Source organism: Podarcis bocagei (assembly GCF_964188305.1).
Source record: "Podarcis bocagei genome assembly, chromosome: 3".
Taxonomy (NCBI): Eukaryota; Metazoa; Chordata; class Lepidosauria; order Squamata; family Lacertidae; genus Podarcis; species Podarcis bocagei.
In genome coordinates this window covers 6,977,507-6,989,159 of record NC_138127.1, presented here as the reverse complement: position 1 = coordinate 6,989,159, position 11,653 = coordinate 6,977,507, and the positions used below count along the sequence as shown (strand labels likewise).

Sequence of the window (11,653 nt, the reverse complement as noted above, 5' to 3'; positions counted from 1 at the left end):
GCAAGGGAGAATGTGAAAGGAACCTCATGTATTCCAGAATTTGGATGCAGCCACTCAGAAAGCCCTTTCTTTTGGCCCAGCCAGTTGTCTCTCCAGTGTGGGGAGATGGCAGTTGTCTCCATGCCCTGCTTTCAGGTTTCCCATTGGCCCTTGGTTGGCCACTGAGACAGGATGCTGGGCTAGAAAGGCCTTTAGTGTGACCCAAGCAGGGCCCTTAAACAGGCTCAGATGCTCCTTCTAGTGACCTAGTCATGAGCCGTTTAGCACATCAAGGTCGTAACCAGCATTTTGAATTGTGTCTAGAAAGGAGCCAGAAGCCAGTGCAGCTGTTGTGCTTCTTTGTCTGTCACAATTTCTGCAGATTATATTTTCCCTTCCTATCCCCAATATTACCTAATTACTACTGTTTATTAAATTCTAATATTCCCGAACAAGCTCTATAACGGTATCATAGCCCACAGATGCTGTGTGTTGCTTTGCATGCATGGGGAGTCAGATTGTGTGAGCAGAAAATAATCCATTTGAGATGGGCTAATCTTACAGAATTTTGCAGATAAGGTAAATAATAGTACAAAAAGTGTCTTGTGCATTGAGGACTAATTGACTAGAGGTTTTTTCCCCAGTGTCCGTGTGACTGTAGCACAGATGGATTTGTTTCTCTGTGTGGATACATATATTTGGTATTTTCAAAACTTTCCACAAGCGTCTTTTGTGCTGTTCTGTGTAACAGAGTAGCATAGCTACGCTTCAGGAATGTGAAAAGGCTGTAACTCAGCACTGGCCTTATTTTGAGCTGTTACAGTTTGTGATCTAAGCCGCTTTTGCAGCAATGAAAGCAAGAGATTAGGGGCTGTTGCATGCGAGGACCAGGAATCCTACATCAGGAAGCTGGCAGGGCCCCAACTCCATAGCAGGGTCCACAGCTGATTCCTAGCCAGGGATCCCCTTGTTATTTCCTCAGCCCAGTCCTCTGAGTAAACATTGGATGACTTTGTCTAGCTGCCAATTTAATCTTCCCCAAAAGCCCCTCCTCCAGGTCGTTGTCTCTCAATGCCCAGGAGATGCTGAGGATGGAAGATGGGAACTTCTGTATCCAAGTATCCATGTATTGTTGGCGAGCGCCCCCCTCGGGAAAGGCTGACTCCTCTTCCCAGGCTCTGAGGCCTCTCTCTGGTGGTCTGCCCCGGCTGGTCTTCGCTCAGTCCAGGGAGACCGGTGATAAGCGACACCTCCCTCTTGAGAGATGCACACTCACTTTCCCCTTGCATCTCAGCAGAAGAAAGAAACAGTCTGAAAGTTGCCTAGCACTCTGCTTTATTCACAGACTATACATGGAGCTAGTCCAAACATGTCTGCTCTCTCAGCAGCCTCCGTACAACTCACTCCTTCCTCCTTTGCAGCAACAACAGGAAGGTCTCAAGTTACACTGAGAACACAACCCTGAGAACAGCATAGGACATCCTGTCTCACGCTCAGTAAAATCAGAAACATCACATGATGTAAACAATGTGCTGCTATCACGCGGCTGGCGAGTACTCATATCCCAACATGCAGATGCTCTGTAACTGAGCTATTATTATTATTATTATTATTATTATTATTATTATTATTATTGTCATACCTCGGGTTAAATATGCTTCAGGTTGAGCGCTTTCAGGTTGCGCTTCGTGGCGAACTGGAAGTAATGGAATGTGTTACTTCTGGGTTCCACTGCTCGCGCATGCGCATATGGTCAAAATGACGTCACGCGCATGCGTGGAATCGGCGAATCACGACCTGCGCAGACGCGGGTTGCATTCGTTTCAGGATGCAAACGGGGATCCGAAACAGATCCCGTTCGTATCCAGAGGTACCACTGTATTATTATTATTATTATTATTCAAATTTATATACTGCCCTATACCCACAGGTCTCAGCCCTTTGTCAAAGGGGCCAAGCAAAGAGCACACTGGCCCCAAATCGTCTTAACCTGGAGCTGGTCTTGCCTTTTTTCCTCATCTACTCTTCAGAAAAGCAGCTGACACAGGCCTCCAGACTGATCACATATCCTCCAATATTTCTCAGATGAAAATAGGGAAGTTCTATTCAACAACAACAACAATTTATTTACATTCCACCCACCTGACTGGGTTGCCCCAGCCAAAATAAATCTGGGACTGTCCCTGGAAAACAGGGACACTTGGAGGGTCTGTCATCAGCAGGGAAGTCCTGTCCACTTGACCTTTCCCTGTATTTTCTAGCTAGCAGCTGCAGTGACCTCATGCTCAATGATAGAAGGATTTGGGCTGAATATACCAAGAGCACAAATGTTTGTCTTCAGTGCACCTGCATACATTTGCCCAAAACTGAGTTGCATCATATTATATACTACAAGCATGAGAAAACTACTCCCATTTTAATTAACTGACTGATTGTAGGTGAAAACTGTTACGAAAGGCAAAGCAAGTGTTTATTTCTATTTAAACTAGGGAGATACAGATAGGCTGTTTTCTTGTCTCAGAAGGTGGAGCTTCTGAGCTTTTATAACCTTGAGCCACACAAATTCAGGCCTCACTGTGCTTGAGAAGAACTTTCACATGTCCAGCAGGACTTCCAGCAGGTTAGTATTCTAAGGGAGACAATTCCTTTGGAGAATTATAGCTCAAGAGCAGCACCCTGGACAGAGGAGTAGTGCAGGGACAATTTCCAAAGACCTCACCTCTGCCCAAAGGTTTTCTTCTTCTTACCAGCAGAGTACTAAAGGTTTGCAGGGGTGAGGGGCACTGCAATCCTCAGAACAGAAGCCTTTCCTTTTGGACAGACTAAAGGCAGGAGCTGGACAGCAGACAGAGTTCTAAAAATTAAATAGGAAGATAGACTTGATTGCACTTCAGAGGAAAAAGGAGTTTTGGGTAGGCACAGGAGACTGGACTTTGGAATATTCCTATGTAGCACCTTTAGAAAGCTGGGTGGCACTTGGATCTAAATACATTAATACTAAAGATGCTATCGAAACAATAACATCATTTCAAATAATATGGTACCACATGTCAAAAAAAATATAATTTTGACCTTTTCTCCCACAACAAAAACCCGTCTTTAAAAATCAGGAAAGAATTAACTAGAAAAAAGAAATGGTCATATGGGAGAGGTGGATGAATTTGGGTATATTAATGTTAGACCAGCTGATAAATGAAGAGGATGAATTTTATACATATTCTATTTTAAGAGACAAATACAGATTACCTACAAAGGCTCACTGGCAATATCTCCAGACAAAACACCTGCTAATCACCATCTACGGACCAGCAGCTTTTACAGCCTCAGAGACCCCAGAGATATTGAAGCAGCTGATTAATTCTTATGCAAAAAAAAAAAAAGCCATCCATCAACATAAATAAATCTTTGTTACTAGCAAACCAATTTGATATACAGGTATTGAGGGAGGAATGGAATAAAGAATTGGAAGTCTCAATTTTGACCACACAGTGGTGAACGTTTTAAAGTGCTATAACAAGGGTGTGTCTGGACCTTAAATTGAGGCTCATACAACAAAAAATAATATTTAGAATATACTGGACCCCATTATGTTTTTTTAAAAAGGGGCTATCTAAGGTATCTAACTGTTGGAGATGCAAGAGGAATAATGCTTCTCTAAAACGTATTTTTTTCATTGTCCTATATTGAAATATTTTTGGCAGAAGGTAACTGAAACTATCAACAGAACTGTACGGAACAACTTTACATTTACAGAGCAAAATATCCTCTTGAATTATATACCCAGCACATTTTGTGACAATATGAGATGACTCTCTGTGCCCTTACCATGGCAAAAGGACAGATACTGATGAATTGGGAAAATAAAAACGTGGCTCCCTTCTACGATTGGATTGAAGACATACAAACTTCAACATATGAACAACTTGCATATGAACGCAGACTTCCCATGGACAAATTCAACAATATTTGGAATCCATTCTTTCAAATACTGTAATAGGTTAGGATCTGGTGAAGTACAACAACAAATTTGTAAAGTATACTGTTTTGGGTTTTCTTCCCCTCCCCCCTTTACTTTCCCTTCTACATGGGTGCTGTTTCTCTTTCTCTTTTTCTCTCTTTTCTTCACTTCTCACCATGTTTAGTGCACTTTTTTTTTTTTTAAAGGGGGAAAGGAGATGCAAGGCAGTTGATGGCCATGGCAATGGTGCGAGTACAGGGGGGACTTGCCATTTTGTTTCTCTAGGAGCAAAGACAATGGCCATCTAATGGAGGTTAAATAGTCATGGATGTTTGGGAGGACGGGTTTAATTCTTGTTTCCTATTTTATCTGTGCAATACTATGCTACATCTGCTTGCGCTTCGTGATTATGAAATTGAGTTGTTGTTTTTTTTAAAAAAAGCAGAAGGCTTTAGTATGAAATCCTTTCTTGCTGCAAGCAATCACCAGAGCACCATTTTGAACAGTTGTCCTGCTCTGCAGTGGTTTTCCTATCAAACATGACCTCTCAATCTCTCTCTCTGTCTTTCATCATAACAGGAAAGCAAACACTTAGGAACATGGCTGGGAAACCTAAGCTTTACTACTTCAATGGAAGAGGCCGAATGGAAACCATAAGGTGGCTGTTGGCTGCAGCAGGAGTCGAGGTTTGTTTGTCTTCAGAATTTCTCTGAGAAAGCACCTTTCACCCACCCCCAAAAAAGAATCAAGGGAACTGTTGTTTGTTCAGCATTGTTATGTAACAAGAATTGGGGTAAACTGCAGCTCCCAGGATTCCTTGTGGGAAGTCATGTGCTTTCCAAGTGCTCTAAATGTATGGTGTGTACAGAATCTCCAAGTGTCCCTGTTTTCCAGGGAGGTCCCTGATTTAGAGAAGCCATCCCGGTTTCTGATTTGATCCCAGAAAGTGCCGCTTTTTCTTAGGACGTCCCTATTTTCATCAGAGAAATGTTGGAGGATATGGAGTTACTTGACTCCCAAACTGTCTGAAGGCAATCCTGAATGAGGAAGTTTTTAAAAAAATATTTAATATTTTCTTATGTTTTTATATGTGTTGGAAGCCACCCAGAGTGGCTGTGGCAACCCAGTAAGACGTGGTATAAACAATAAAATTATCATTTATTGGTGTTTTGCGACTTTGACCTGTTGCAGGACCTTAGCCAGACATTAGCAGAGTATATGCAGAGTTCCAGAAAGCAATCAGCTGCAGGCAGGATGGACGAAGCAGGAACAAATGCTGCTAATAGTAACTTGGTTACTTTGATGTGTTTATTATTTACAGCAGACTCTACAAATTACTATGGGACGCGGGTGGCGCTGTGGGTAAAACCTCAGTGCCTAGGACTTGCTGATCGCAAGGTCGGCGGTTCGAATCCCCGTGGCGGGGTGAGCTCCCGTCGTTCAGTCCCAGCTCCTGCCCACCTAGCAGTTCGAAAGCACCCCTTAGTGCAAGTAGATAAATAGGTACCGCTTTATAGCGGGAAGGTAAACGGTGTTTCCGTGTGTGGCACTGGTGCTGGCTCGCCAGATGCCGCTTAGTCACGCTGGCCACGTGAGCCGGAAGTGTCTCTGGACAGCGCTGGCTCCCGGCCTCTTGAGCGAGATGAGCGTGCAACCCTAGAGTCGGACACGACTGGCCCGTACGGGCAGGGGTACCTTTACCTTTACCTACAAATTACTGGGGACGCGGGTGGCGCTGTGGGTTAAACCACAGAGCCTAGGACTTGCCGATCAGAAGGTCGGTAGTTCGAATCCCTGCAACAGAGTGAGCTCCCGTTGCTCGGCCCCAGCTCCTGCCAACCTAGCAGTTCAAAAGCACATCAAAGTACAAGTAGATAAATAGGTACCGCTCCAGTGGGAAGGTAAACAGCATTTCTGTGTGCTGCTCTGGTTTGCCAGAGGTGGCTTAGTCATGCTGGCCACATGACCTGGAAGCTGTACGCCAGCTCCCTCGGCCAATAAAGCGAGATGAGCACTGCAACCCCAGAGTCAGCCACGACTGGTCCTAATGGTCAGGGGTCCCTTTACATTTACCTTACTACAAGTTATTATATACAAGAACAAAAATGGATCTTAACTAACTCCAAACGACTCTCAGAACACCACACTGACCAAACAACACATTCCAATCAGTAGTTCATAAATCATTATGCCTGTGTGAGACTTCAACCAATGGTAAAGCTGTTCCCAGGCTTCCATATCTCCAGGCAGAATTACTCCTTTCTGCTCAGTCATCCTTGGCTGTCTGCCAATTCTTAATTGACGCTGTGTGAAGCTGAACAGAATAACACGTAGTCAAAAATCCCAACATCATTATAGAATGGGATGTCCCTATTTTCATCGGAAGAATGTTGGTGTGTGTGTGCATGTAGACTAAGAATCCATTTCTGGCAGTTTCTAATTTTGGGTCCGGCCCTACCATTTGCCAGGGGGAAGCACCTGCCTCAGGCAGTTGATTGTAGCTATGCTGGAAGGGGTGGCAGATTGTTGTGTTGTTTCCATTCATTATTATTGTACTTTTACTGCTAAGGAGGGGGAGAGATGATTGTAGAATTTTTTATGCTTCATGTGCTAAGGTAATGTGACCAGCCTGTAGTACTAGTATCTACCTTGATTTCTGCATGGGAAACATTTGCTGTTTTGTCCCAGACAGAGGGGAAAAAGCTGGCCCAACTTTCACACCGAGGCAACTGCTTTTTGTTCCCAAAAAGTTGACTGTGAAAGGGGAGAATACTTAAAAGGTTTTCATCGAATTTCCTTCAGTGGTTTGGAAGTAGTTTAGAGCCTGAAATTAGAGCCAGTTTGGTGTAGTGGTTAAGAGCGGTAGTCTTGTAATCTGGGGAACCGGGTTCGAGTCTCCGCTCCTCCACATGCAGCTGCTGGGTGACCTTGGGCCAGTCACACTTCTTTGAAGTCTCTCAGCCCCACTCACCTCACAGAGTGTTTGTTGTGGGGGAGGAAGGGAAAGGAGATTGTTAGCCGCTTTGAGACTCCTTAAAGGGAGTGAAAGGCGGGATATCAAATCCAAACTCTTCTTCTTCTTCATGATGCCCCTGAAATATTTTGCTTCTTTTATTTTCTAGTTTGAAGAACAACTTATTGAGGTGAAAGAAGATCTAGAAAAGTTACGGCAGGGTAAGTATGTCATCTGAATGGTGTGTGTGTGTGTGTGTGTGTGTGTGTGTGTGTGTGTGTGTGTGTGTGTTTTATATGTTATAACCCAGTTGTGGACTGGGTATTTTCCTATCCCTACTCAGATCACAACAGAACTCCTGAAATCAATACACATGACTAATGCAAGTCTGTTGATTTCAGTAGGTCTGTTCTAAGAACGACTTTATAAGATACAACCCATAGAAATGGGAATTATTTCTTTTTATTCACCTCTCAAGACATTTACAATTATAAGCACACAAACCTCAGGATTGCAGTGAAGCCCTACCCTCCTCCTGCCCACGTTTATGGCAAACCTCCCATTGAAGTTAATAGAGCAGGGTAGATTCTCTGTACAATATGAAGAACAGATAGCCGACTCAGAAAAGTCACTGTGCAATTTTACGTGTGCCTACTCACATGCGGACAACACTGAGTTCAGTGGGACTATCTTCCAGGGAAGGGTGTATAGGATCTCAGCCTTAGTAGCAGGTGTTTTCTAAATATACTTGTTTCTCCAGTTCTGCATTGTACAGTCTCAGTTATGTGTGCACACTCAGTTATGTGTGCACACTTTAAGGCAAAAATATGTGTGAATACACTATTGTGATCTGGTTATATTACTTTTATATACAATGTTGTCATCTGGTTATTTTACCACTCAACTCTGCATACTGAAGAATGGTTTGCTTGGGTTTTTTTAGCTAGAGAACAGAAGTAGCTTAAATAACATACAAAACTAGTTTCCACTGTGTGCTTGCTGTACAGATTTAACACATGTTCTGCAAAAAGGTTTTGAGGGGAAAGCAGAGGCAAACATGATTATCGCAAAGGCACAATGTAAAAGTAAAGGCTCAAAATCAAAGCATGGCTTGGGAGATGCTCCTGAAAATTTACTTTCCATAGTAATTACCTGGGAGGATGGACTGATTTTTAATTTTCCTTTCACAAGGTGGAGACCTGCTCTTTCAGCAAGTGCCCATGGTGGAAATGGATGGGATGAAGATGGTGCAGACCCGAGCTATTCTCAACTACATTGCAACCAAACATAATCTCTACGGGAAGGACATGAAGCAGAGAGTATGGTACTGTAACATTCCTTTAAGTTTGGTTCATAAATGCACGTTTTGGTTTGCTGTATATAAGAGGAAATCTGTGCTCTGTCATATGATCTACTGATGACTTATGAGTCAGTACGTTTCATCTCTACTGTCAGATTGAGCAAGAAAGGTTCCAGAGGAACCGGCATAAGCTAATTCGACCTCTCAGTCCCAGCAAAGTTCATGTGGACTGGTTCCTTTGAAATCAGTGTGGTTTCTCCAAAGTTCATACTCTTTCATGTAATCCCAATAGCCTGGATCAGTGGAGGACGTTGTATTTTTCTTTTGCAGATGTATAAATTTGAGTTTTGACATATGGCGCTTCCTTAGAAAAAAGTGTAGCCGTTGAAGATCAAAGTATGCCAAGAAGCACATGTATTAAAACACAGAGAGAGGCTCTTTCCAAGGAAAAATGCCCTTTCTCCAACATACCAGATAATTGCACCTGTTTATCTGCTGGGATATCACACATTTTGTGTCTGTGATGCTACTAAAATATCCCATGCCCCTCCCCTCCCTGACAGGTTTTTGGCTCTGTTTGTTTTACATTATCATTATCATTACTGCTACTGCTACTGTTGTTGTTTTTCTTGTAATTATCTGAAGAACTGAGGTGAGGAAACACCTTTCTACTATTGACAAATGAGTTTTATTATAACCAACACATTTCCAACTTAACAGAGCAATTCACCTGCTACCGAGTGATGGCAGCATTCTTTTTCCTTCAGGATTGATACGTACTGTGAAGCTACTATGGATATGAATAAATCAATAACAATGCTTCCTTTCAAACCAGCTGACAAGAGGGAGAAGGCATTTGCAGACATTATTGAAAAAGCCACCACCAGATACTTCCCAGTCTTCGAAAAGGTACGAGGCAAAGAAAGAATGAAACTTACAACCCTTTTAAGAGAAGTCACCTAGGCTCAACTGTAATGTTGATAGGACTGCTTGGTCCAACATAAAAACATAGAAGCATAGAATTGTAGGGTTGGAAGGGACCACAAGGGACATCTACTGCAACCCCTGCAAAGCAGGACTCTTTCCCCAACATAGGATTCGAACCCATGGCCCTGAGATTAGGAGCCTCACGTTCTTACTGACTGAGCTACCATTTCCTTATTCCTTGCATTTCCAAACTTCTATTAGCAACTCTTTAGTTTTAAAAAGCTGTGTGAGAGAAGACCAGGAATCACACACGGTATTCATTTATGACATGAACTTCTTATCTCAGCATCTGCACCACCCCATGGAAACAAGATAAGCAGTGATTTGGGGAGAAGGAAGGTCATGCTCCATCTTCTCTTTGTTAGGCAGTGGTTTGTTGGAACTCATACATCAGAACTTATACAAATCCTCTTCATCTCATGATGCAATATTATCTGGGTGTTAGATAATTCAAAAGTCTTTGGAATTCACATTCTTCTTTTTGCGTATTTTTGTGTATTTACCTAAAGTGCTCTCAATATATTTCATGCTGCCACATAACCCAGAAAGCTATCTGTGGAGAAACGCCAGCTCCCTCGGCCAGAAAGCAAGATGAGTGCCACAACCCATAGTTGCCTTTGACTGGACCTAACCATCCAGGGGTCCTTTACCTTTTCTTTTTTCTTTTTACCTTATTTCATGCTCTGTAGGTCTTCAAAGATCATGGGCAAAATTTTCTTGTTGGAAATCAGCTCAGCAGAGCAGATATTCAACTGCTTGAAGCCATTTTAACAGTGGAAGAGCTGAAGGCTGATATTCTCGCCAAATTCCCTCTTTTAAAGGTAAGTAGGACGCGGGTGGATCGTCAGGACTTGCCGATCGTCAGGTCGGTGGTTTGAATCCCCACGGCAGGGTGAGATCCCGTTGCTCAGTCCCAGCGCCTGCCAACCTAGCAGTTCGAAAGCACCCCCGGGTGCACGTAGATAAATAGGGACCGCTTACTAGCGGGAAGGTAAACGGCGTTTCCTTGTGCTGCGTTGGCTCGCCAGATGCAGCTTGTCAAGCTGGCCAAGTGACCCGGAAGTGTCTCCGGACAGCGCTGGCCCCCGGCCTCTTAAGTGAGATGGGTTCACAACCCTAGAGTCGGATACGACTGGCCCATACGGGCAGGGGTACCTTTACCTTTACCTTTTAACACCATTTCACAACTTATTATAAAAGTGAAAAGATAGGCAGTGAACAGGTTCCCTGGCTCTTGCAAGTTCTCATTAGCTGCCCGATCAAGAATGTGAAATCCTCCAGATATTGTGCAATGCAGCTCCCATTCACTCTGATCATTGGGTTTCTACAAGCCATTTGTGAATTAAATGTAGACACATACAGGTTAACCCACATACGATTATAAGCCTGCAATAGAGCTCAAATGTTGACCTCCCTTTTCAAAGGGACATAATTGGGTTTTCAGTAGATATGAACTTTCTCGCTTGTAGTTTCATTATTGACCATGAAACTGTTGTAACCGTAGATGACAAATGATTATTTGGGAATGCCACCATTTCTCCTTTTCTCTTCTAAAATATTTTGCTCTCTCTCTCTCTTAGGCTTTTAAAGAGAGAATAAGCAACATACCTACAGTCAAGGAATTTCTGCAGCCCGGTAGCCCAAGAAAACCACCAATAGATGAAAAGGGTATTAAAAAGGCAACAGAAGTTTTCCACTTAATTGACGACTAGCATCATAGTTGATGCACTATTGTAGCCACAGGCAAAGCGCTAAAACTGAAATGGGACAACACTGTTTCGCCTCAGCAAGCTGTCCAGAGTTATAAAAGAGTCCTTCACTGTTGACAGATGAAATAATAGTTTAATGGGAATTGTCTCATTTCATGTTGTTCATTTACTTGGAGCACAACCTCAGTAAAGCCCTTTGATTCCTTTATAACAGGAGTTTCTGCAATAACAACTCAAATAATTTTTTGCAAACACTATCCTCACTTAAGCACACATGATGCAGGCAATAAGAACTCTGTTTCTCTTTATTGTTTGTTGCTGTTGCTTCAACCATCAAGGTCATATCAATCACCGGAAAAAGATAAAAGAATATACAACCTGTACAATATACAATATTAAAACACAATATCTATCTATCTATACAACTAATGCAAATAGGGTGTTGTTGTTTTTCATGCCAAATCAATTGTTTACCAGTCCACCATGTTATCCTCAAGGAATGTTCTTCTCAGTTTTTGGGGACTATTCCTGATATAAAACAGAAGCTCCCCAAGGTTTAAAATATCCCTGTGTGTATGTGTGTGTGTGTGTGTGTGTGTGTGCGCGCGCGCGCGCGCTTTGGTGTTGGGGCACACAGCATTGCATGGCAACAGGCACTTCTCCCAAACCTGGACTTGGTTGTTTTATAGGTTGAGAAGTTCTGGAGCACTTCACTGTTGTACCATTAATTCAGCCAAGAACTATACTTGCATCTTCAGCCCCCAATT

The 11,653-nt window shown here is 42.9% G+C and overlaps 1 protein-coding gene across 1 annotated transcript; it reads left to right on the top strand.

Moving 5' to 3' along the window:
- The first annotated feature begins 2,453 nt into the window (after nucleotides 1-2,453).
- LOC308584441 (glutathione S-transferase-like) lies at nucleotides 2,454-11,315 on the top strand. Its single transcript, XM_081189239.1, has 7 exons — nucleotides 2,454-2,599; nucleotides 4,517-4,623; nucleotides 7,060-7,111; nucleotides 8,082-8,214; nucleotides 8,958-9,099; nucleotides 9,867-9,998; nucleotides 10,758-11,315. Exons 2-7 carry the CDS (start codon nucleotides 4,537-4,539, stop codon nucleotides 10,887-10,889), a joined length of 678 nt encoding a protein of 225 aa, XP_081045365.1. The 5' UTR covers nucleotides 2,454-2,599; nucleotides 4,517-4,536; the 3' UTR covers nucleotides 10,890-11,315.
- Nucleotides 11,316-11,653: the final 338 nt, after the last annotated feature.

Bases quoted from the DNA above. Each gene is read 5' to 3' on its own strand.
- LOC308584441 (XM_081189239.1), top strand. From the start codon at position 4,537: ATGGCTGGGAAACCTAAGCTTTACTACTTCAATGGAAGAGGCCGAATG. The intron at 4,624-7,059 runs GTTTGTTTGTCT...TTTATTTTCTAG, and splicing joins TGGCTGCAGCAGGAGTCGAG to TTTGAAGAACAACTTATTGA. The intron at 7,112-8,081 runs GTAAGTATGTCA...TCCTTTCACAAG, and splicing joins TCTAGAAAAGTTACGGCAGG to GTGGAGACCTGCTCTTTCAG.